At 40.3% G+C, this 25,918-nt stretch overlaps 1 protein-coding gene across 3 annotated transcripts in view; it reads right to left on the bottom strand.

Moving 5' to 3' along the window:
• rapgef6 (Rap guanine nucleotide exchange factor (GEF) 6) overlaps positions 1 to 25,918 on the bottom strand; it is a 144,519-nt gene that overhangs the window by 28,136 nt on the left and 90,465 nt on the right. For 2 of the 3 annotated variants that reach the window (XM_086179485.1, XM_086179486.1), the window contains exons 7-17: positions 22,232 to 22,363; positions 17,420 to 17,600; positions 15,576 to 15,712; positions 13,554 to 13,712; positions 12,391 to 12,543; positions 11,001 to 11,165; positions 9,048 to 9,155; positions 8,424 to 8,627; positions 7,705 to 7,813; positions 7,366 to 7,609; positions 1,596 to 1,753 (exon numbers count right to left, since the gene is read on the bottom strand). In XM_086179485.1, coding sequence (XP_086035611.1) covers positions 1,596 to 1,753; positions 7,366 to 7,609; positions 7,705 to 7,813; positions 8,424 to 8,627; positions 9,048 to 9,155; positions 11,001 to 11,165; positions 12,391 to 12,543; positions 13,554 to 13,712; positions 15,576 to 15,712; positions 17,420 to 17,600; positions 22,232 to 22,363 — 1,750 coding nt within the window. Of the gene's footprint in view, positions 1 to 1,595; positions 1,754 to 4,109; positions 4,122 to 7,365; positions 7,610 to 7,704; positions 7,814 to 8,423; positions 8,628 to 9,047; positions 9,156 to 11,000; positions 11,166 to 12,390; positions 12,544 to 13,553; positions 13,713 to 15,575; positions 15,713 to 17,419; positions 17,601 to 22,231; positions 22,364 to 25,918 lie in introns of all 3 variants that reach the window. The other variant, XM_086179483.1, reaches the window with a different exon arrangement.

A 25,918-nucleotide genomic window follows, 5' to 3' on the forward strand; every position in this document is an offset into this window, starting at 1 on the left:
TTTTCTTGAAAACCTGCAGATGAAGATCAGGGTTCTGTTATTACAGAGGAATGAAAAAAACGTCACCAGGATGAATGAACAGAATGAAAAAACCTCCAAGAGGAACATTTCAGCATTTAGCCTTCATCAGGGAGTGATAATAACCAGAGGGCACTTGAAGAGGGCACACCTCCGCTGAGGTGATATGATGTGATCATGTCCGGATCAAATCTAATCAGCTGTTCCTCACACTACGATCAACCATCCCACCAAATTTCATTCAAATCCATTCACAACCTTTTGCGTTATTCTGCTAACAAACCAACACCAGTGATCACATGACTTCCTTGGCAGAGGAAAATATGTCCAAATACAGGCAGCGGTGTAATAATACAGCAGCCACGAGCAGATAAGTGATGCTGGTGATTCTGCAGTTATTCTGATCTCTATGCTAATATACGGTAATTACAGGTAAGACTTTGGCAGAGCATCTGGAGAAGGGAGTAGGGGGCGTTATGTTTTAGCGGGCACCGCTATTAAATCTAATGGGAGGCCAGAGGACAGACTAAAGGAAACTTGATATAATCGTGGATGATGAATGTGCCGCAGTTGGTGTGTGTATACGACGGTTTCTGCTGAAATACAACACAGCCACATGTGAGGCTTAGCATTCTGGATGTAGGTGTGTGCCTGTGTTTGTAGCTCGCTGAGAAATGGCTGGTGGAATAAATCAGCAGCATATTCACTCTCTCACCTTTCATGTTCTCCCCTCTCAATCATTCATTGTGACTAGCAGAGACACGCACACCCACACACCCAATAGCTCCATGTTGGTTTTATAATTATGGCCTCGGAAAGGAATAAGTCTTCCAGTGCAGGAGGTTAATCCTTGTCAGAGGGACAAAATTCTGGCACTTCAGAAAAATCCCCCATTTGTGTGTGTGTGTGAGTGTGTTGGAGAGATAGAGAGAGAGAGACAGACAGACAGAAAAAGAGAAAGAATATAAGAGAAAACAGAAAAGAATATACTCAGTAGGCATGAAACCTTCAGTTTCCAATACAGTTTGACTGAGTAAATGTGTATTGGGAGTGTATTTTGAGCAGTTTGCCAGTTTTTCCAAGGATAAAACGATAAATAATTTGAATTTGAGATGACGACTCTCTCACTACATCTTATATTGCTGCTTTATGCGATTATGTTGGAGGGTGAGAGTCTCTCAGTAGTTCTCACTGAATAAAGAGTCCTTCACACCACACGTGGCTGCTTAAACTGTTCCACGAGCCCTCCAGTTGAGAGTGATAAACAGCTGCCAACATGTGCCATAAAAGACCTGCATCTGCAGCTGATTTCTTTGTTTATGCGTTGTAGGTGGTTTTGCCTCACAAAAAACTATTTTTTTTGGGAAAAGTATGATGATAATTATCTTTTGTGTGAGTTTTATTGAAGTTTGGAGAGGCTGTTAGTTTGCAGTCACTCACCATGTGTGTGTGTGTTTTTTTAATATAAGTCCAAATACAAAAAGTCATTCAAACAATCATTGAAGCCGTCACTGTATCACGAAGTAAAACTGCGGGTACACTGTATTCTTCTGTAACTATCAACATTTTTTCCTAACCTGCAGGGTTGGAGAAGTCGAGGACGCTGGTGGCCGGCTGCAGCAGGTCGGGACTGCTGGACGACAGGTTTCCAGGTATGGGCATGATGGCCACGCTGTGACGGCATTGCTTTGTGCCCACAATGCTGTCATCCTGAGACTGACCCATGCCACCATCACTGGAGAGGAAAGGCAGGGAGGGAGAGGAGGGACGAGGGAGTGAGGCAGGGTGGAAATGTTGGGGGAAAGGAAGGATGGTATTGAAGGTTCAATATGACAGAAAAAGAGAGAACCAGGACAATTAGATTTATTCCATCACAGACGAACAGATAATGTTTAGACGTTTGTCTGCAGCAGTAGACATTTTTCCTCTCTTATCTTATCCCCGTGTTTTATGAGTTGTAAGCACTGGTATTAGTATCCCCTCCTCTTGAGAGCATATTAAACTCAAACTCGTAGCTCAAAAAAGATTAAGAGATTTCATCAAATGTCTACTCTTGCTGAATGACAACACCAACTCTCATCACTTCTCTTTTCATATGCAGCAGAGACACAGCTGGATTTTATTCATGGGACGGTTCAGGAAATGGCAGGAACTGATAAGGAGCACTCAGACGCACACACAAGTTCATTAAACAAGACAACCACACAAGACAATGAGACTGGTACACACGAGCTAAAAGAGACACAAACCAGCACAGCACACAGACGAATACAAATGAAACAAGAATGATAATCAGTAGTTCAACTATTTCTGATGTTTTCCCCACTTTGTTATCAGCACATGTTGGTCAATATTCTTTGCATTTTGGATACATTTGTGTGTGTGTGTGTGTGTGTGTGTGTGTGTGTGTGTGTGTGTGTGTGTGTGTGTGTGTGTGTGTGTGTGTGTGTGTTATCAGCCCTACATCTCTCTTGTGTCTTGAGCTACATTATATGGAAGAGGCCCTTTTCTATCTTGGTTCCACTTAGGGATAAGCAAACATCCACCTTTACATAAAAGGCCTCATTTGAGTGTCTGGATCTGCATATGTGTGATGGAAATAGTGTTTCATCTCAGAAACAGTTTAGGAACTGGGATTATGAATAGCATCAGGCTCATATCATATGTTTTCTGATGGTTGTACCATCATACTTGCAGACTTCTAAGACCTTTGTCATCATCTTGTTTCAATTTCAATTTAAGGAAGGTAGCATCCTGTGCTGCGAGCTGTAATAAGTGAAATAAGAACCTTGTCCAAGGCCGAGAGTTCATCTCATCCTTCCTGCATACTAATCATGGCCTCTCTCTCCCCAGGTGTGTACTATACATCTGTGCAGAACAGTATGTTCCAAATATAAAGTAGTTTAGGAATGCAGGGCCTCAATTAAGACACCGGAGAGCTACTGAAGTTGAAGTGCTGTAATCTTTCTGTCACGCTTCAGTAAGATTTAGATGGAAGAAAGAAGGGAGACAGAAACAATGGCACTGCTACAAGAGGTCAGATTATGAGGTCAGATTAGACTGGACTGACACTGTCATATCCTGGATGTATCCCACATTTTATGATATCCAGATAGACAAGGACCAAATCATATCAGATCATGAATTATTTGTTTTTGCATTCTTTATCTCAAACATTGAGAAACCCAAACAATCTGTCAATCATTTTGATGAAATTTGGTGGAAAAAAATATGTAATAATACAAGGAACAAGAGGTTATAAGTGATTTTGGTGGCAATCTGGATCAAATTGTACATCCTGGGTCCTGAAGATTTTCAAAATAATGGTAAGATGAACCTGTTAGTAGTATTGTTATTGGCATGACATATCTATTTTTGATCCAATGGTTGATATCTGTGACAAATTTCAGCATGTTTTGATGGCATTTGTTGAGGTATAAATACTGCATAAACTCGGAGAGATGATATAGGTCATGTTCTGGATCGATGATCAGAGGACACGTCTTTGGAAGATGGGTAGAACAATGATGTACAGGTTTTGATGATACGGCATTCCTATTATATATCTGCATTGCCTCCTTGGTGGAAGAGTGTGTGTGTGTGTGTGTGTGTGTGTGTGTGTGTGTGTGTGTGTGCGTGTGTGCGTGCGCGTGAGTGTTTTGTATTTCAAGTTTAGTTGAACGCTCCACAAGAGCGATTTTTTGAGCTCAACCTCCTTTTCCTCCATTCTGGTACTCAATGCTGTGTTAAACTAAGGTGTAGTCCATCTATACTTCCTGCAGCAACCCTGCAGAATACATTTGGTTGAATATGAAAATGTCAATGGCAGATTCTGACAAAAAAGTTGGTGAATACAAATTTAAATAGAGTTTGAAAGTGAAATACCAAGGAAGGAACACCTTGACTGCAGAAAAGTGGACTCATATGGAGGAGGAGGAATTCATGTGTAAAAGGAATTATGCCGTTCTCTAGTGCTGTTGCTGAAGCTCAGAGGTGCTAGTGAGTGTTGTGTGGGCGCCTGCCGTGTGCGGGTCTGGAGATGGACACTGAATCAAATGATTGAGCATGGGGAGTTGCACAAGAGATCTTACCCAAACAGGCCCCTGAAGCAGCGGAGACATACAGGAGAGAGACGACATTGAAAAGTGTGAAGCAGAAAAAAAGAAAACAAACAGAAGCAGTGCTCTGCTAAAGTGATTCAGCGATACGTGTGAGGCACAGAGGCAATGCGCATAAAAGAAGAGGTCTCTTACACTGGCACATACTCAAAAGGACACAAACACACACTTTAACAGAAAATACAAAATTTAGACAGTTTTGCTTTAACAAACATGAAGAATATCAGAAGCAGTTTGTTAGTACCAGCATAGATTCAGACACAACACATGGAATGTCAGGATAAAGGGCCCATCCCACCAAGAAAGCCCACTATAACAATAATGCAAGAATGTGTATGTGCACTGTTTGGGTCTTTTAATCTCAGTGTTGAGTCTCTCAGCACCACCATCTGCCATACTGAACATGACAATCTATAAATTTGGGGGGATTATAATTGACTTCTGTTGTTCATATCTCTCAAAGGGAGCCAAATATATTACTTGACATTGCTTTTACAGTTGTGGTTGGACTTCATTTGAGTTGGAACAACTTTTTTTTTTTCGAATTACATATCAGCATGGTTGTTATTTTTGGTGTGATTAGTCCCCAAGACAGGAATTTAGGCTTGGCTGCCTGAACTCACATTAAAACACAAGTGAAATCGCAAACATTGCAGGAAGCACGTGAGAGCAGTTGAGGCTTCTTTTGGAAAACGTTACCAATAAATAAATAAATACAGATTTAAAATCTATTAAGTCGTCTCACATCGTTTTTTTTTTATGGAGCCCTGGAGTGTTCTCACACAGAATATATCGTTGCAACAAAATTTCCATTATTTTTTTCTCTATGGCCACTCCATATTTTTTCAAAGAAATTTAGCGAATATACAAAGTATATTTAACCTCATCAAACATAGAATGACAGACACAAAACCATGGTGTTTTCTTCCACAGAGTATCAGAGCAGAATTAGCAGGTTCATCATTTGAGACATTTAATGGACTTAACTTCCTTCCGTTGGGATGAGAGCTCATGCTGGGAAACCACTTTCCCACCTTATTTTGCGACTACAGACAAAGCTGTTAGTCCTCAGTTTAACTTTCTCTCTTTCCAACTTCAAGCCATTCATTGTTTGGCTGTAACTTCCTCAGCATTAACTCTTGGCCATGGAGCAGCAGTAGTAAATGCTTCGATGGGCAACGATGTAAGACCATACACAGCACGGTTGAGAACACCACTGTCTATTACTTTCCAATCTGCTGAACGTAAATCAGTTGGTTGGTCAATATGGGGTGGCACTGACATCTTCATTTGGGAGAATAATGACTTGTTTATTGCCACTGTGTCCTCATCATAAACAATTCTAATCTGAAGTGGAGCGTAATGTCAGCCAAGTACAGAGAGACAATGACAGTGTGGGCAGATGTAACACGGCATGGTATCTATGGATGTTTTCACCCTTTCCTGGTTTAGTTCGACTGGATCCAACTCGTTTATGCAGATGTAGTTCTAGCACTCACTCAGTTGCTGACCAAATAAACTGGATTGGATTGGATGACGACGTTGAAGAGATGGTTGCAGTCCACTTACAAATGAACTCTGGTATGCTTTAAAAGCAGTCTGTCTTGAACCCTGCTCATCAGGCTCATCTGACAAATAAGTATTTGGTTTGTTTGGATTTTTCTCTGTGTGAAAACAAACAGAACTGAAGGGAAAAACTCTTAGAGTTTACTGTTTCATCAACAAATTCGGACCAGAACAAAAGCACTATATGTGTGAAAACGCTCTTACTCGACACTGTCCTCAGAACCACCCGTTCCTTTTGTATACAGATAAAAACGTCCCATGGAAAACTTTGTAGAACATTTATGCAACCAGAAAACCATCATCTCTCACATTTACCTCCCCTGAAATTGTCTTCCTACAACAGGCGCTGATGAATCCTGATTGACCCGAATCATCCGTCTCATCTCCAGTCTCTTTAATCAGCCATCAATTCCTTTGAATCAAACAGTGCTTTGAATGGTGCCGAACACCAAAATGAAAAGCCATGAAAGACCTTGTTTGGTCGATAAATAGAATGCAGAGGAAGGCCTTTAGAAGATGTGCACAGAGTTGGATCAATGGCCGTGTGATAGCCTGCTGCGTTATGAGACAGACTACAATCCATTTTCATGCAAACTGTGTGGCTTTGTGGACATAATCGCCGCTGAGCTAGAAACTGAGAAAAGTGAGGGGACATGGATATGCATGACAGTGTGGGAGTGTGTGTGTCTGTGTGTGTGTGTGATGGTTAGCTTGGTAATTAACCGGGCGAGAAAAGCGTCTTCTCTCTCCAGCATTGACACAGTATAGAGTTTAATGAGGCCTGCAGAGGCATCAAATGATGAAGAGAAATCAAGTCTCTAACGGCACGTTATGGGTCCAATAGTGATTGGGAGCCTCAATACGCACATTTACTTGCAATTGCTGCAGATGCTGCAGGTACAATGGATGTTTCAAGGATGACAATGCCAACGATTACAGTGATGATCCTTATGTCTTTCATAATTTGGCTGGAATGTGACAGAAAAGCAGCTGGAGATGAATGAACGAGTGGCCAGAATATTGCATACCAGACAATCAACCAATACAGAAAGAAATAGAAAGTGTAAAAGCAAAAATATTTTAACATATTTTGGACTTTTTATTGCTGTGCACCACAACTCTCCAATGAATCAGTGTAGTAAGAGTTGGGGGAAATTGCTCAATTTCCAGGCTGCAATGGATAGCTTATTGCTCTTTAAAATGCAATGAGCGGTTCGGTTCAGTTGGAATGCTCTAGGCTTCAATTTCAATATCTTCTTTCTGCAAATGATCACAACTTGCTGCAATGACGATGCAGAGGCAGATTAAGTCAGAGAGGAGTGTGTGCACACCAGCTTTTCTAAAATGTAAATCCACCTGTTTTTAAATTTCCTCATCTTTTAAAGTTCTCCCATGAAACTCATTGACATTCAGTTCAAACATACATGGCATGTTTCAGAATATTTCCATAGCATTTTCTAACTATATTTGAGGTGAATATAAAACACTTTCTTCAATGTTCTGTTTTTTTAGTACGGCCTTATACGGTATGAGGGTGACTGATATATCAGTTCAGTAAAATATAATCAAGAACACATGCATACTTTCATTTCAGTCTCAGTTCAGTGTATTCTCGATAAAGCCTTACCTACAAACACACAGGTTTTTATATAAATCATCTTACCTGAAGGGTTTAGGAGGTAGTATACTGAAGCGCGTCTTCTCCAGCATCTTCCTGATCTTGTTGCGTCCTCCAGACACGGTGTTAGCCTTCATTTTCCTGGTGGTCTTGTGGTCCGTGGGGAACTCCATGTCTCCGGGAAGGTCAGGAATAGAGAAGCGATTGCCTTTTTTCTCCTGGATCTTGGGAATGTGAGGGCCACCATTTTTCTTTTCATGCACAATCCTGCTGAGGAGCTCTTTGAAGACTAGAGGTAAGGAGGTATTAAGAGGGGGACTGGTCATCATTCAAATAATTAGCACTGGTGTGAGTCAAAGTTTGCAATACAATTCATTCTCTCACCAAATATGTTGGTTTTAACAGTGAGGGAGAGGTGTGTGTTGTTCCTCAGGATGTCAACAGCTTTGGTGAAGGAGATGTTCTCAAAGTTCTGACCATTGATCTCCATGATCTGAAATAGGACAGATAAGAAACTGAACCAAAAGTAGGAATAGACAAGTAGGTAGACGTGAAAGTGGAGTTTGAAATTCTGGGTTTCACTGTATCGACATGCAGTTTATGCAAACTTGAGGTTGAAGTTTCCCAAAAAGGTCACAACAACGTACTGTAAGCATGTGAGAGAGGGTTATTTTGAATACTGTTTTCTGGAATTGTTTCTGCGGTGAAGATCAGCAGTTTTCAGTAGTTAATATTAGCACTGCAAGTAACGAAGCTGTTAAAATGAAAATGAAATGTAAAAAAAAAACAAAACAGGAACGTAAGTAAAGTTGAACAGTGACTTAAATAGACAATTACTGCTTAATAAGCAAAAGCTGAGGTTAAAAGAGTGTTTGATCAAATTAAAATAATAAATAGATAACTTTATATTCACTTTGACACAAATAAAAACAACAATATTTTGCTCATAATAACTATACTGGGATCCTGCTATAATGGATGTATTACTAGACAATTCATATACAGTTTTTTAGTATTATTCAGGTTCTATTTTTTGTCCAGGTTAAAACATCCACTCCAACCGAGCAGCAGGGGATTTGCAATTCATAGCCATTTCATCTCACCTGGTCTCCCCGTTTGAGTCCAGCCTCTGCAGCCTTACTCCCTTCTTCCACTGACTCAACAAAGATGCCGAATCCTCTCTCACTGCCGCCCTGTACGCTGAAGTAGAGCGGCGATTCCCTGGACGCCTTCAGCAGGGTGATCTGCCTCCATTTAGCCTTGGCTGCACATGCAATGTTCAGCAGCCGCAAATGTCCCTTCATTTTCTAACAAAGAAAAGAACATTAAATGACGAGACTGATGATCCTTGCATTTAAAAGTTTAATTACTTTTCTGTGGTAAGTTTTCAATAGAAAAACACAACACAAATGTAGTCATGTGTTAAATGCTTGGAGGTGCTTTCAAAACATTTCAGTTTTTAAATGAGTACAAAATGACAACAAAGTTTTGTTTTTCTATTTATACCAGCATTCTGACTAAACATGGACTGTAGGGGTTGTTTTTTCTATCTTGTAAATACAAGTTTAATACAGTAATTAAACTTTGAACTGCATGAGTGCAGCTCTACTTGAGCTGCAAATTATTTATGAATAAAAAATATATACAGTTTTAGGGATTGAGTCAAGGTTGGTGAATAGAGGAAGGAGTGAAAAGAAACAAGACATTAGACTGATGTGTCATCTTACTGTAGCTTCTAGACGTTTCTCAAAGTCTTCCAGGAAGCGAGTCATAGCCGGGTCACCCTCAAAATCATTGAAGTGGTTGTTGACCCACAGCAGCACTATTCTCGTTACCTATGAAACATAATGATCATATTCAGCACATAAACAAACAAAGCAGCTATTTTCTTTCACAAAATTTCAGTCGTCATTTATTTTTCAGAGATCTTGCAGTGTGCTGTAGTTTTTACTGTAGGTGTTGGGACAGAGGTCATACTAATGTAAATTCTCAGAGTTCAGAAGAAGATTGTAATCTGGTTAATCTAATGCTGCAAGTTAAAAACTTCCCCATACACTAGAAACATTTGTTTAACAAAATTTCAGCAAGATGTAGTTTTTCTTAATGCTGTGGAATGAATGAATGCTTCTTTGAAATGGTTGAGAAAATGTGTTTGTTCCTCAAAACGTCTGCCTGAGTGGTTGAAATATTTTTCATGTATCATATAACAGATGCTTAGTCCAACTACAAATCTATCTGTTCTTAAAGGTTTAAAAGTCGTAGCAAGTCACATATGAGACACAGCAGGGCGGCTAAATAACAACCTCCTGGCAGCAGAGAAAGGGTTTAGTGACTGGTTGATCACTTCATTTTGTTCCAAAAGGACCTGAAGAAAAAGTTAAAGCAAGCAACATCGGGAAACAATTATTTCTGCACATTTACACTGGTGGCAACATGTTCTAACCTTTGCAAAAGGTCAAAGTGGCAGCAGATGCATCACCACAGACCATCGATCAATGTCCACTTTCCCTTCTCTTTCCTTTCTCATGCAATCTCTCTTCGTCTCTCCCAGCATTAGATCACTTTCCCCCAGCTCATTCTATACAGGATTACATGCTGTTTAACAGGGCTAAAGATTATCAGCCTGAATGACAACCCCATAAAGGCTATTGGCAGCACAAGACTAATCTTAACCTAAAGCGGTTATGGACAGTGGGAGTGTCAGGCATGAACAAATTGCTGCTGGGCTCAAGGACAGCTGAGCTGGCTGAACTTGTATTGATCTGCATGTGAGCAGTCCAGTATATGAATTTCCATCCACATGCATAAATAAAAAACATCAGGTGCACTGACAGAGGTATAGAGACTCTTATTTACAACTGCACTAAAAAGTTTTTTTGGAATGGAAAAATATTGTAGTATTTAGTTTCAACCTCGTATGTACATTCATACGCGTTCTGTCCAACAATATTCACATGCAGAGACACCTCAATATCGATTGACCTACTCAACATTTCCCATCCATTCTCCTCCTAACTCACACACACTCAAATAGCCGCACACATGCAGATCTCACTGATATACACGCAGCCACGCGCACTTGAGTTTCATTACCCTTCACCTGTGCACTTCCTGTAAAACTATCAGCCCACCCTGCATCTCCTCAAAGAACATAAATGCACAACTTGAACCATGAAATGATGTTTTGGGGTTTTTCTGGCACGATAGCATGATGTTGGGAATCCACTTGTCTTGCCAGATAACACTAGAATTAAATCAAAACTGACATTAGAAAGCATCTCCAGCGACCACACAGATCTAACCTTCCAACTTTATACACCCATGAGAACGCAGATTTTCCATTAGCAGAGTTCCAATGAGTTGTTTCTTTTTAACCATCAGGAGACAGCTCAATCTATGCTTAGTCTGCCTGAAAAAGAATCAGACAATCCAGGCTTGGCATGTTCTAGTAAAACCAAATAAACCCAGATGTTTGATGCACTTATAATAAATCTCTTTGGGCTTTTTGAAATTGTTACACGTCAAACACTGATGGTGTGCGAATAAATATGCGCAAGGAACTAAGACCTTAGTGTGACTTGACTGCATTGAGGTGTTCAATTACAGCTGTCATTTGTGAGGGTCTCACCCTGCACACACCAGGACTGATGGACTGAACAAACACCCACACACACACTTACTGTGTCTCGGAGGCTGTCCATCTGGAACCAGTCCAGCAGTTTCTTGCCAACCTCCATGGGACTTGACAAGAAGGTCCTGTAGGTCAGCAGGAAGTCTTCAATATAGGTGGGGTCTACCACTGATGGTTCCTCCACCAGGTGCATGATCAGACGCTCCGGGGTGCCCTAAGGTAGAAAAAAAAAGAAAAATAAGGTACATACTGCACACTCGTACAAGGACACAGATAATCTATACAGACACACAAGTGTAGACATCACACACGAGCACAAACACAGACAGACGCAAGCAAGTCCATAAGCAAATGCAAATTGAAATGAATTATGTCGACATTAATCATAATAGTGACAAGGACATAAACCATAAAGATGCAGCTATTGAACAGAGCTGTCAGTCATACATCAATAAAACAAAGACACACACTCCTAAACACACACGCACACACACAATAGCTCTTTTATAAACACACCATCTGTTTGTCACTGCTGATGTACTACTGTTGTTGATTTGTAAGACTTTTAGTACAAGTAATGTCTGAATATCCATGTCTACATCTTTTATTCATAAGCAGCACATATACAATGTCCAGGAAACAAACAATACCACTCTTCCGTTTTCAGCAGATTTGTCAGTGTCATCAGAACTGAAGTTTCTGGGGGAAACGATTCATCTGACAGGGAACAGAAACTAGAAAGCCATAACCTCTCATGTCTGACACAAAAAGAACAAAGCCAAAAACAGAAGCGTAAATGCCCGCACTTGTGAATTGACTTATCTCTACTGGATGTGTTTAGGAGTTGAGAGCCTTCAGCAGCCAAGAGAATCATTCAGGCCCATTATAAGATCAATACCTGGCTGCCTCTAGAGGCTCAGGAAACAGATCAAAAAGCCTTGGAGCCCGCTGCAATGTAGTGAGCAAAAAATTGCTCCGGCAAACACCAATTGTGCCAGTGGTGCCTCTTAACATCCACCACGAACATTGAGCTGCTGCATGGATGAAAGTGCAGTGATAGCATGGTCGATTTATAATGACTTGGTACGCAAATCAATCCAAGGCGGGATGAACCATGCTAATTAGCCTAGTTAAGTAACCATAACCTTGTACATTAAATCTCCCAGGTGTCCTTCCCTTTAGTGTTTAGGTTATGTTCTTTTATGTGATAACAGGTCCAGGAAGGTCTCAAACAAATAACTGTCTGGCATGACCTCATGTTTGAACCCATGCGTGACCTTGTGTTTGAACCCATGTATTCCTGCATCACTACTTTTCCAACCACAGGGGTTTCAAATTTTGTAGGAAGAGTAATTATGTGTTACTTGACTGGTTAAGGTACTTGGAAAACACCAAGAGGACAAGAATAATTCCTTCTTGCAGCTTGAAAAATCACTAACCTTGATGACAATATGTCCCTTCCTTGTCCCGCTACGGTCAAGCTCGCGGTGTTCCTTCACCATAACAATCTCTCCTTCCTCCTCCACTTTGTGTGTGTTCTTCTCCACATGGTTGAGGATGCGCCAGTAGTCCTCCTGGGCGATGCAGACGAACTGGTCGAGGATGACATGGGGACAGCGGGTGAACTTGCTGTAGAGCATAGCATTGCTCCGCACCACGGTCGGGTACTCAGACAGTAACACAGGAGAAGCATGAGGGCGGGTAGAGAGATGCATGGGAGGGATGGACGGATGAAGAGAGGAAGGTCCAACCGCACTGTTCCTCACACTATTCTAAACTCCAGTAAACAAGGCTGAATATAGGTACCTATGATGATCCAAAATCTTCTCAACTAGCCATTTCACAGAAGTATCCTCTTGACACAAGAACTAAACTTCCCCTTTAGTCATTTCGAGCAGAAAAGATACTCTGACACTTGCTTTGCTTCCCTTGACTAAATCATCAATTTCTGCATTTGGCTTGCTAAGCTCTACCTCTGCAACTTCCTCTGTGTCTGAAGACAGGAAATGATATGTACAGTGGAGGAACTGAGCAGAGTATGACAGAGAGACAGATAAAGACTGGGCCTCTTTTATCTTTCTTAACTTGTGGATCACATCACAGCTCAATAATTAGACTGGCTTTCTGTGTGAATGTGTATATACTGTATATATGTAAATGTATGGACAATAAGCTTGTGATTGAACTGATGAGTGGTCAGAGTAAAATTAACACTTATTCAGTGCATTTGACTTTCCTAGTAATCAGCTTTTAAAACAAATGGTGAAGGTAAAAGTGGACATAGATTTATTTATGGTTGCAGACCTCTTTACCAGTCAAAAGACATAAAATCAAAATTCAGATTTTGCATGATAAACTGAAGTATTGTAGGAATGAAAAGAAAACATATTCCTTCATGTTGCACAGCGTAACTCAAAAAAGATGAACCAGTAATTGAAAAAAATGATTGTTATGCTTCAATTATCAATCTCCCAAAGGGAATATTGGTAAATCTTACAAAAATACACTTGTCACAGCCTCTCGGTTCAACCTCTTGTGTTTTTTCCCGCGGTTCAGTAATTATTGAGTTCAATATTTGCTTGTCTTTGTTCATCTGCTGTACCTGGCAGTCGTCTCCTTTGGTTCGAACCTCTCCGTTCATGTACTGTTTATTCAGTGAGGGCGAGATGCCGAAACTGTTGCCCATACAAAAAGTCTCCGTTCTCCCCTCAGGGTGGCTGATCTCCACGGCCCCATTCAGGATTACATACCAGAGGTCCAGCTGCAGACAGACGACATCATCAGGATCATCAAACAGGTTTGTTCTGCAGAATACTTACTGTCAATACTAATGATGGTCTACATCTCCTCTTCACTATATTACTAACTTACATTTGGACAACTGTGAGTATAATTGGAATTTCGTGAGTGATGGGGGTGAAGAAGGGTTGTGACTCTCTGGCAGCATCTGAGCCGGAGGGCATGAAATAACAAGCCGTTCACCCCGAGTACAAGCGGCTGGAGTGAGGTTGAACATGCCCTGGGCTCCCTCAACAACTGTAACTGAAATTTCCCCCTTGTTGCGTTTTCATACTCTTTCAAGTTTTTCACCCAGCAAATCTCCAGTTCTCTTGCTGCCTCTCAATATCCCCCATTCTTAAAGCAACTCTTCCAGGTGGCCTCAATTTCCTAAGCAAATGCTACAGTTAAGTGAGATAATAACCTACTGATATATTGCACACAATGAGAGGGTATTTTCTTTTATTTCTTGAATATTAATGGAACCCAGCAAAGAAACAAGTTGGGTGTCACCCCTCTCTAGAATGCCTTGTTGACTCCTTCTTTCACTTCTTTTCTGAAGCACTTCATCTAACTTTTTAGCCTATTTAGACCACTTTCAGACTCCTATTTTCCTTTCACCTGCTCAGTCCTTTAGCAGTTGTGAGCAGAGCCAAGTGCTTCTCTTTGACCTTCAACATGAGTACACGAAGAGACAACTGTCTAAACATTGTACGGAAACACAAACGATGCTCATTGCCTAACTGCGTATTCTTCTCAAAAGACGCATTTAAGTGGTTCTGTCCTGCTGATGTTGATTCTTGTCCTCTCCACCTTGGCAGGTAAGCTTTGCAATTCATCACCCTGTCAGTTCTAATGCGGCTGTGTGAAACCAAATAGTCATGACATAATGCTTGGCTCTCTTGTAACTTAATTTGGTAGCTGGGTAGCAGTGCAAGTGAATGCCTAGGCTTTAACTCTGCTGTAACTTTTCACATCTCAGAAGGATGGTGACAATGTATGCAAACATGATTTAACACCTGTGTTTGTTCTTTTACACCTTCATCTCTTTGTGTTCCTGTGTGCTCGTGCCTATTCCCATCAGCAGCTTCTTCCATATCTAGTAGCTTCTATCTGCCCACATTCCCCCTCATGTCACGCTAATGTAGAATCATACTTGCTGACATCTGTCCTGTATACACATCCCACCATCACTGACTTCCTCCACTCTGACTGAGGTATATAATGCTATCCTGTAGAGAGCATGAATGTTCCTGACCAAATTTATTTCAATCTATCAAATAGTTCCGGCGAGATTAACACAATGCATCTCTAATTCGTAACCGAGATGCACAAGAAAGAATCATCAGAGTGGGTTTAGGTTATTTCAGGCCACAGCAAAAAGTTATTCTGCTGTAGAGCTTCAGAAATCCATGAAAAATGTACCTTGTGCTGAACTATACTGTTTGTAATCTAATTTATTCAGGTATAGTTTAATTCCTTTTTTCAAAATAGAAAATTATTGCTTTCCTTTGGTTCGCATTTGCCCCATGGAGTGCTTCAGGGCTCTGACCTTGAGCCTTCGGTTTCCATATACGTGCCATCTCCAAATCAGGCATTTCACAAGCACAACAGTTTGTGTTTTTATACAGATGATATCCAAACTTATTTCTCTTTTGACTCTGACAGTTTATCACAAAACCTCGTACAATAAATATGCGATGTCAGCAACGTGCAAAGATAACATCCACGATGAAAGAAAAAAACAATACTTCAATACTTTCTAAAGCTTTACGTTCAGAACAATGATTTATAAACTTTCTAAAGACTTTTTCTGGGTTTCTGTGAATGATTCGTTTGTTCCTACCTCCTGTTTGTCGTGCAGAATGACTGTGCCGGCCTGCTCCACCACCTCAAACACCATGACGCTACACAAGTCCCTCCGCACAGACATTGTCATATTGGCAAAGGCAGGCAACTGGTGCATGAACTCCAGCAGTTGCTCTATTTGGGAAAAGACAATTTAGGTGGGTAAATATTAGAAGAGAGGAAAGAGACAAAACGAATAATGTTCATTCTCTCTCTCTCCATCTCCAGCGTTGCTTTACAGTTTGCAGGTAAAACACATTGATTTTCCACTCACAGTGGCATTACTTCTAAAACAAATAAGTGACATTTAAGAGGTTATAAGCAAACTATATAACCAGGACTGCAATAATCAATGTATTTACAGAAAGCATAAAAATGTGATTTTTCAGCATTTACATTTTGTCCCTCATCTACTTCTGTTTTTCTAGAAGTTTGGAATCTGATATGAATCAAAACAAAAACTAGAATTGAAATACAGAATGCAAAATCACAAATGTGGCTCAAAAATGACTAAATCTTATCTGTTCTCACCCATTGACTCAATTTAAATGACCACATTGATAAAAATATAAAATAAAAAAATAAAAATAATGGTCCAGATGAATGCAAACCATCAGTCTTTTGTCAGATTTTCATGCCTACTGAAAAACATCCACACCCTGCAACTTCCCTACTGATCTTCTGTCTGCCTGGGATGTTGAGAACAGAGTGACCCAGCTCCAATCAGAACATGATGTAGCCTGACTCCGCGACTCTCTTTCACTCCTCAGGCTGTTATCATCTTACTCATTTCCTCCCTTTCCTTCTTTTCTTTGGTCCTGGATCCAGCATTCATAGTCTTCTCATTCAATTCTTGGTGTTTTAACAAGTTATGTGATGGTTGGGAGCTTGTCAGTTGAGGGAAAACCCAAAATGGTAAAGTTAATATTCAGTATCGTGAGCACTGAATATCACAATCACAGCTGGCATTGTTTTCACTCTGGCAGTAATGGCATCAATTATAAGGTTGTGCTCCTTTTTTAATATAATTACTGTAATAATAAAGTTAAACATTTGTTAAAACATAACCACTTTTGAAAACCAACTGAAAAGAATATTCATTAATGATAATTTGGTCGGGACGCACCCATTGAACTGTTAAATTAAAATTTAACAAAAGACAATTGTTATGAAATCTCATTTAAAAAGCAGCAACTGCAGCTGAAGTCATTAGTCTTTAAACATTTACTTTCTGCAGAGGATAATTCAAATTTGAAGAACTGAGCTTCCACTGAACTCATTTCCTCTAAACAAGTGTAACAGGTCTGAAGACCCTGAGAAGGCCAGCCCCCCACGGCAGGCACACAGCAAGCCAGACCTTTACAGTCTCTCTCAGCACTCTGATGTGGTCACCTTCTTCTCCGGGACCCCATCAGGTTCCGCTAATGAGGTTGTAGCTCTGATTGCCTGCTTAGAAAAAAAACACTGGAAGGGCGCTGGCCTTTAATGACCACTGTGAGGGGTCTTTTTATGGGAGGAGCATTAGTGTGTACTCACTGAGTGATAAACAGTATTTGTGAAGGCTGTAAATCATATGAAAATGATGTCCAAATACGGAAACTGAGAGGTGACATGTAAGTGATAATTTTGTTTCAGGGTTAAGTATGAAATTCATTTGTTTATTAAAGCCTATTCATATGTTGTTGAAGAGAACCATGATATACTATATATATATATATATATATATATATATATATATATATATATATATATATATATATATATATATATAAAATCTTGATATGATATTTCAAGAGTTAATGTTGACTTGAAGAAAGATAGATATTTCTTAGTTAAACTAACCAATGTCATCATCATTGCGGTCGGCCGGATCTTTTTCAAGACACTCTCGAACTAGGTCTCGGCCCAGAAGAGTGTCTGAAGCTCTTTCCAGATCCTCGTCTTCCTCCTCCTCTTCCTCGCTGTCCACGGGAGCCTCTGGGAGACCTGACAGATCCACATCTCCGAGTTCACTCTCCGTGGCCTGAAAAATAAGAAAACAGACATTTTTACCAATTAAAAAACAGAATCTAATGCATTTCATAATAGTAATTCTAGCTGGAATTCAATAAATCATTGTGTTATTGAGTAGTTAATAATGAGCATTGGAGGTCAGACTGTAAAAACTAAAATCAGCAAGCATTTACAACATTATTCTTTCTCTGTGTCTGGGTTTTAAAGAATAAAAACATTAGAGTAACCTCAGAATGAGAAGCTCCACCTGATACAATGTGATAAACGAGAGAAAAGAGAACTGCCAAGTATTTAAATCCAGCAGTAATCATTCCTATGTCCCCTGTGCAGTGCAGACAGATGGTTGGCAGGGTAGGTTTCTAAGAGGCATAAGGGCTTTCAGGTCATTTGGGAATTGAACCATCAACCTAGAGGTGAAAAGAGGAGCTCTCTAGTGGTGGTGGCAGCATTGCAAGGCCATCTGTTAGCTGTTGCAGGTGCTGTGGGCCTAAAAACAAAGAGATTCATCAAGCAGAATGAGCCAGATTTTTTATATCATTGTCTGTTTTCCCATGAATTTTTAATGTATTTATGTGAGGAAACCTGGTGGAGGATTTGCTTTTTCTTTCTGTATTTGTCTTCTTTACGAGGTAAAAGGGGAGTGCACTGTAAATGTATGGTTTTATGTGTATGGCTTTAGTTCACAAGGGGGAAATAATTGCTAGAGGGTCTCTGCTAAGGCCTTGTCTCGTATCAAACTGGCATTTCTTGGAACAGTATGTCTTCCACCAAATGGCATTATCCTCAAGACAGTAAATCTGAACAAAATACAGGAGATATGGACAGGAAACACTGTATTTGCTGGTGGGAAAAAGGTATTTACTCCCTCTCACACTACTCCATAGAATCCTTTACCAACAATGCAAATTAATTATTCAGTTCTATAGAAATTTGATACATTGCCAAAGTTTTATTGGTTTCTCTCAAACAAGGTACTGAGGTCTCCTGAGAGTTCAGGTGTAGGTCCATATCTTTTTTCATAAATTTGTTTGAACAAGCTATTTGGAGAACTTTTGAAACACAACAGCTCTGTTCCTCATCAGATTTACAGTATTTAATAAAAGCATGATGCACATGGAAAAAAATAAGGCAAGAAATTTCCAATTGAAAGGGAACTGTTTTCTCTTACATCGTTTTATATTTTCTCATCTGTTAGGTCAATCAAATTCATCTGTTTCTCCATTCACCTCTGATACGCTGTGTGTCTTGGAGAAAAGGGGTGTTATGGTACCATCAGACCAGAAAACAACTTGAAGAACAAGACAAAGGCCAAAGATGTTTTCATTATAATACCTCAGGGAGCAAATACAGGAACAAATTGCCAGGCTGACTAAGTTGTTAGACTGGTTAATTATTATGTAAATGGAGCCTTCAATTTAAACTCCTGCAGTAATGACAAACAACAGTTATACAGTCCAAACACAATGACCTATTTGTTCCCTTCTCCTCTTAACTCCTTGGCCACTGCCACTGCCATTTCTTGGGGGTTTCTGTTTGTTTTTGAGGGCCCAGTTCATTTACTGCGCAGGACATGACGTTTTAGTTCGATTCCTGGCTCAAAAAACAAGTTGCAGTCAGGAGCAGATTTCTAAAAGAGGAGAGACATCGACTTGTCCTACTGATCTGCCCACCACTAAATTGATAGTGCTGTGGCAGTATAACAGAGAAAGAAAAGAGAAAAATGAAGGAAGAACTGAAGCCAAGAGATGACATAAAGGAGGAACAAAAAAAGAATAGAAGACAGACAGTTATAAAAGAATTAAGGGCGGCTGACACGAAAGGTGTAAAAGAGGGAAAGAGTGGAGGGAATGAGTGGAGTGATAGAAGGAAGACAGTGTACTCCTTCCAGCAAAGAGAAAGGGATGTTGAAGCCCAAAGCAGACCTGTCCTTTTGCAGTAACAGCTGAAGCCCAGCCAGATAGACTAGATAGCTGTAAACAAACACATTGAACCGATCCATGAAAAGCTGATGAGATCAGACTGGTGTGATTCATTTCTAATCGCTGGCTGAAGAGATCAGGTCTCTGTGCCAAACCCCTGACCCAATCTGACCTGATTTACATCAATCTGCAAACACTCGCAGACGGGCTGAGGAGGGAGGACAGGTTGTTGCAGATAGTGCGACGGGTGGGATTTAAAGAGGCTAAAATAACTGAATGAGGCCACTTTAGTTGTGATTTATTGAAAATCCCCCTCAAATATCACAGTTTCAAGTAACTCTTAGTTATTGTTAGCTTCTAAACCACTGAAGCACAGCTGGTTGAGAGATTGGAGAGTATATGCTGCGCCAGGTTTATCCCTATGTCAAAAGTTTTGCATTAAAATATATGTGGCGCTACACACAAGTTCATGTTTTGGCTCATGATACCAAACACATCAGGTTTAACAGTAATCCATGATCAGTATCTGCTGAAACATAGAGGATCTAAGTATGCTCCAGTTTACTCTGGAGTGCTCTACATACCTGAGCTTTCTGGTGTAGTATCCTATGTTATGAGCATTTTCCTTGTATTCAGGAGGGAAATTGGAGGTGCGTGAATGCAGATGTGGGTGAATAAGACCCCCGAAATTGTAGTTCACTAAATATAAACTTATTAATTAAAGTTTTCTCACTGGCATCAAGAAGCAATGTACAAATTACTCAAAAGTCGCTCATTTTAGCCACTCTGACCGTCACTGATTAACAGCGGCACATCAGGTTGCACTAACTGATGCTAATACTGTAAACAGACTGATGTGATTGCTGAGAGATTGAGATTCTGAGTCTGTAGTCGACCCCTTGTGAGGTCACATCCCTCCGTAAGACTAATGCAAATGTGCCAGTTGCACTTTAATGCAACATGTCCAGGATCAGACTTGTCAGATGCTCAATATTAAAGGATGTCAATAAAGGACTGGGATCAGGGCCAGAAAACTTGAGTGGAATATCGCTAAGCACACTATTCCAGTTTCTTTAGTGTCTTCAAAAGCAGAGAGCTCTTCTTTTTTAAGCGTATATACATCTTTAGCCCTGCTAAATACACTAATATGGAAGGATGGATTTAGGGATTATCAGCTTCAGTTGTCTGTTAACTTTTATTTCTCTTCCATGTTCAACTTACTTCTTTGTTTCAGGGAAGTCTGTGTAAAATTTAGAATATAATCACAGAATCTAATCATGTGATTTGAAAACTTTCAATTTGGTATTCTTGTGAAGTTAACAAATAAACAGTGGCACTGAATGAAACGAAGGCTGCTCATTAGTTATACAGCCACTAGCACCCATTGATCACACCTTCTCATTAAATTGTAAGCCATTAGTTTGTCCCTTGCAGGTTTCTGCATGCACACACACACACAATAACACTCACAGCTGAGAGGTAATATTGAAAGGTTCTGGGATTTCTTACAAGTTTCTGTGTAAAGAGGGGGGATTAGGAGAGCTAAGGGATTAAAAGGATGAGATGACAGGCTTGTCATGTACACTTTATGGATTATTGATTCGCAAAAAATTAAAATACCCTGAATTCAAGGGAGCCATTTAACTCCAAAATTCCCAGACTTGTTGAAAGCTCAGAAATGTCACATAAAGGTGAAGCTCATACAAGCACAGATATTAAAATATAATGACCTCCCCGTCCGGCAATAATACTTTTAAATTTGCGTTTAACATTTTACACTGTGTGCATTAGGCAAAGTGATTGCAATGAAGGCGAGCGGATTAAGCTTCTTGAATTGCTGACATTAAAAGCAAATGTCAGGGAGGAGTGCAGGGGTCAAAGCCATTGTTCTAAATGACTGTACTTTAAAAAGAGACTGTTTCAAAGGTCCACTGGTTTTCATTATTTCCAGTAACAGAGTGTGTTTGCCTTTGCAAGGGAATCAATTTAGCTTGAGCACTGAACCAGCTAGTGCCAGTCCATCTTGTCTCCTTATAACACTGTCTTCATCAAGGGGGGATAGTGAGCTGCAGCACCAAGGACCCACGACTTTACTGCGATTACCATCACCCGTCTCCCCCAAAGCTGCAAAAGACGGCTGCCCCTGTACTCATTAAGTTAAATGTCTTCGCCAAGAGCTCTTCACCTGGCGGCAGTGGGGTAACTGGGACAATATAAGAGCTTTGGTGTTTTCCAGCAGTGTGAGGAAGTAGTTCTCTAGAGATGTTATCCCCTCACACTGACTTGTAAAACCGAGCGCCGCTTGTCTCAATGCTAGAGCATCTATATCTCTAACACATATAGACTGAGCTTGAAAGGTTAAGTTCATTTCCTGCATGTGACCTTTCCTCCGCAGCAGGAGCTACTCAGGGGACAAATCACCAGGACGCACAACTGGAGCACAATAATTAGATAGACACTTAGGATTATAAGGGTGGAGAGGAGTAGGGGGGTGGCAGAGATGCTACAGGTAGACTTTCATCAAGCTGGGGAGAATTCACCAACTATACTTGTGCAAACGACCGGATGACTGTGCACTGTGATCGGTGAGAGAAACCCAAGTTGGATTTTGCATATGCTACATTGCATAAATATTCAAAAATTAACTTTTATGGTTAAGAATTACTCCATAAGATATAAAAAAAACAAGCCAACAAGTTAAAAATAAAGTGAGGAACCCAACCTGGTAGATATCAGACAAGCTGCTGCTCCCCGAGTCGCTGGCAATGCTGCATCCTGATTGGCTGGGAGGCATGTGCATCACCTGCTGATGGGCGTGGTCTGTTAGGTGCATCTTATTGAGGTCAGGAGGAAGCTGTTCAGAGAGACAGAAAGAAAAAAAAAGTGGTTAAACAGAAGTAAACATAGAAGACCACAGCCATAAACACACTCAGCCCCCCCAACACACACACACACACACACACACACACACACACACACACAAAAAGTCCAATTCATTTCTGATGGACACAAAGGAGGGTTGGACAGGTTGACTTAAAAAAAAACAGAAAATCCTGGATATGACTGTTCAGTACACACACACACACATAAGTCTGAAATAAAGAAAGTGAAATTACACAAAGTTAAAATAGGCCACTGATAGAATCCATCTGTGTCACAGACATTGAACACACGAACACGCCAGCGTGCTGATGGGAAAGACAAACATTTTCATCTGGAGTGTGTGAGCAGGTGAGGAAAGTAACATATATTGGTGGTATACCATAATCAGTCTTCTCTAATCCACAACATGATGCAGGCTGTAAATGAACTGAGTGCTTTGATATACATTACAGTGCTTTCATGTAATAATACATGCATTTACATCATATGGCACTTTTGTAGAGTACTGACTACAAAAGTCAACTTCTACTGTGCACGCACACACACAGACACACACACAGTCACACACACGCAAGTACGACATGCTGGTGCATTCAGTTATACCTTCTTGCTTGCACTCGTTCAAGTTGGCCAAACAAAAGAGTTGCAGTTCGGTTGCTGGATTAAAACATCTTTGGGCCTTTTTTTAATTGTTGTTAGCCATCAGCTGCAATTACCTTCAAGCTTTATATCAGTGGCTGGCTTTTTCTGCTTTCTGGAGTCAGAAGTAGAAGTCGTAGTGGAAGTAATGCAGGCAAGCCTTTTTTCCATGAGCTCAAAAAGACTACTTGTTTGTACTTGAAAGGCAAACTACTATTTTTGGATAAAGTCCTTCTAATCTGAAGTGTAAAACAGACATACCATCTGCCTCTTCTGCTTGACAGACTGACAGATGCAACACTGAATGATGGACACATATTCAAGGTTTTAAGTATAAGGCACCTTCAACTACTTTCTCCTAGCAGGTCAAACACAGTACAACTCAGCATTTTACCCCAAAATAGACCAAAATAAAGCTGGACAGGTTCTCTGTTGTCCAGCAGAGAAAAGAATTGGTCTTCTGTTAATGAGAATGCAAGGTAATGAGTGTTGAAAAAAATGGCTTCCTATTAAAGCCAAGCAATTAGGTTTCATTAGTATTTATTGGGCAGGTAGAGAAATTAAACAGTCTTGGAGCCAACCTCTGCTCTAGGGAGAAAAAAAAATCCTCAAATCTTACCAGTTTGGATTGTGGCAGTGTCAGAGAAGATGTCCTCCTGCGACACCGAGCTAACCTACAGCATACCTCCTCCATGACCCCACGGGCCATCCAAACACACCCGTACACACTCTCACACACAGTCGTACATGCAAAAACTGCAACAAGCACAACTGAAGCTAGCTGCGGCTGTCACGAACGGCGGTGCCTACCAACATGCAATATTAAAGACGCTTAGTCTGGGGGTGCTGCCCCCTCTTTACTCTTCTCTAATCGGCCTGTGGTGCTGTGCAACCCCATCAGCACTTAATGCCCCCCGTTCCTTAACCCCACAGGGAAACAAAGTCGAGAGGGGTGGAGTTCAAAAAGTCCAATGGCCTGTTCTTAATGTACGCCATGAATTCAAGGAAAGAAAAAAAAAATAAGGGCCTTGTATGTTGTGTTTGAAACACTGATGAAATAAGAAAAAAGAAGGGGGGGGGGGTTCCTGGTTATGATGGTTAGTTTTTCACTCACCAAAGATTTATTATGTCTGAATATTGACTTTTTTCAGTCCTTTGCAGAATTACAACTCAGATTAAAAACACACTCACAAACCCCTTCCCAGGTTTGAGTTGAAATATTAATGCATCTGCTGCCTTCCCTCTATGTCACACACACATCCCTATATTAATATAGTATATCAATGAAATATTAATGCATCCTTCTGTCACTCAAGGTGGTAAAAGCGCATTAGCAACACTTTAACTTCATGTTTTTGATTCCAGAGTTTGCTACACTACCATTCACACACACACACACACACACACACACACACGAGTCTAAGGTCTCTTATAGAAGGTTTAAGTCATTACTGGCGGTGCGTTTAAGTGAAATCCATTTTTCATTAAGTACAGCAGTGTGATGCATTGTTCATATCGAACCAAAGGTAACTTCTAATGTGGTGTTATTGGCTAAAACACACACAATTGTGCGCACACGCGCGCACACACAAACACACACACACGCGTCGCAGCACAGTTTCTCCTCTGAGTCAATGCTGCCTACTGTTGACCGACTCGTCAACATTAGAGTGAGTGAATGAGAACAGACAGAGAGAGAAAAGGGGAGATGAGGACTCAGAGTGAGAGTTAATTTCATCACAGTTAAATACTTATTGATTTCTGTGTGATGGAGCAGTTATCAGGCAGCGATGATGAAGTTGCATCCTTTAAATATACTAGCTCCTCTCCATCAGTGCAGCCAGAAACTAATGTATCAGGCAGCTTAGCCAATCAGAGAAAACCCCACGCCAACACACACATATATAATTGATTGGGAAATTGTCCTTCTTGTCAAGCTCATAGAAAATGTTACATAGAAGTTTAGGTAAAAAATAAAAAAATAAAAAAAACAAAAAAACTCCCCCCCCAAAAAACAAAACAACTTGCTAGAGAGATTTAAAAGGCGAGTGAAGAACTTGGCACAACATTTTCACATGGTGAAGTATTTTGGCTTTAAATGGAGCGTAGCATGAGCTCAGCTCACAACCCTGCTATGTTCTTTACCCTGCTCTTTTCTTTGCCGTCTCTGCTCTCCTTTGGTCCTAAAACAGAGTTATTTCACCAAAATAAACTTGGTTCAATGGCAATTAAATGTTCTTAAAGACAAAAGGGGCCCAAATTGAACTGTCTCCAGGTCCTCAGGACTTTAGTCAAGTTCTGTAGGTTTTAGGTAACGGCAATAATCCTACAACTTGGTGGCACAGCAGGCGAGGATAAGGTCAGGGTGTTTGCTTGTGAGGTTTCACTCCATGTCACAATACGATTTCACTATAAACCTGAGAGATATTTAGTTCATTGATGCTGAGTCTTTCAGTTTGGGGAGTCTAACTAAAATATAAGACGAATACTCAGACACAAAATAAATGAGGATGATAATATAATACAATTTCAAAAAAGGACTACAAACCAGAGTTATTTTCTTTGACAGGCAAAAATAAGCCTTGATTGTGTGAAATGTGTACTCATTTTTATGATGATATTTCATTTTCTCTTTTCCCCGTTGTATTTTAACACAAATTGTTGAGACTGCTTCATAAATTCACAAAAGAAAACAAATTGTTTTATTCTACAAAAATATGTAGTGATCTATTGTGAAAGCTTGATATTTAGTTGGAAATTAGCCGGATATTTATGAAGCAGCTGTGACGTCACACTTGGCTACCTCACAGACACTACAGCACTGCTAAAAATGACATCTGTAGAAAACTTAGGCCAACAATTTGTCAAAAAAAAATTCAGGAGGTGA

The sequence above is a fragment of the Aulostomus chinensis genome, chromosome 15 (assembly GCF_037954235.1).
Source record: "Aulostomus chinensis isolate RoL2024-O1b breed Wild chromosome 15, RoL_Achi_v1.0, whole genome shotgun sequence".
Taxonomy (NCBI): domain Eukaryota; kingdom Metazoa; phylum Chordata; class Actinopteri; order Syngnathiformes; family Aulostomidae; genus Aulostomus; species Aulostomus chinensis.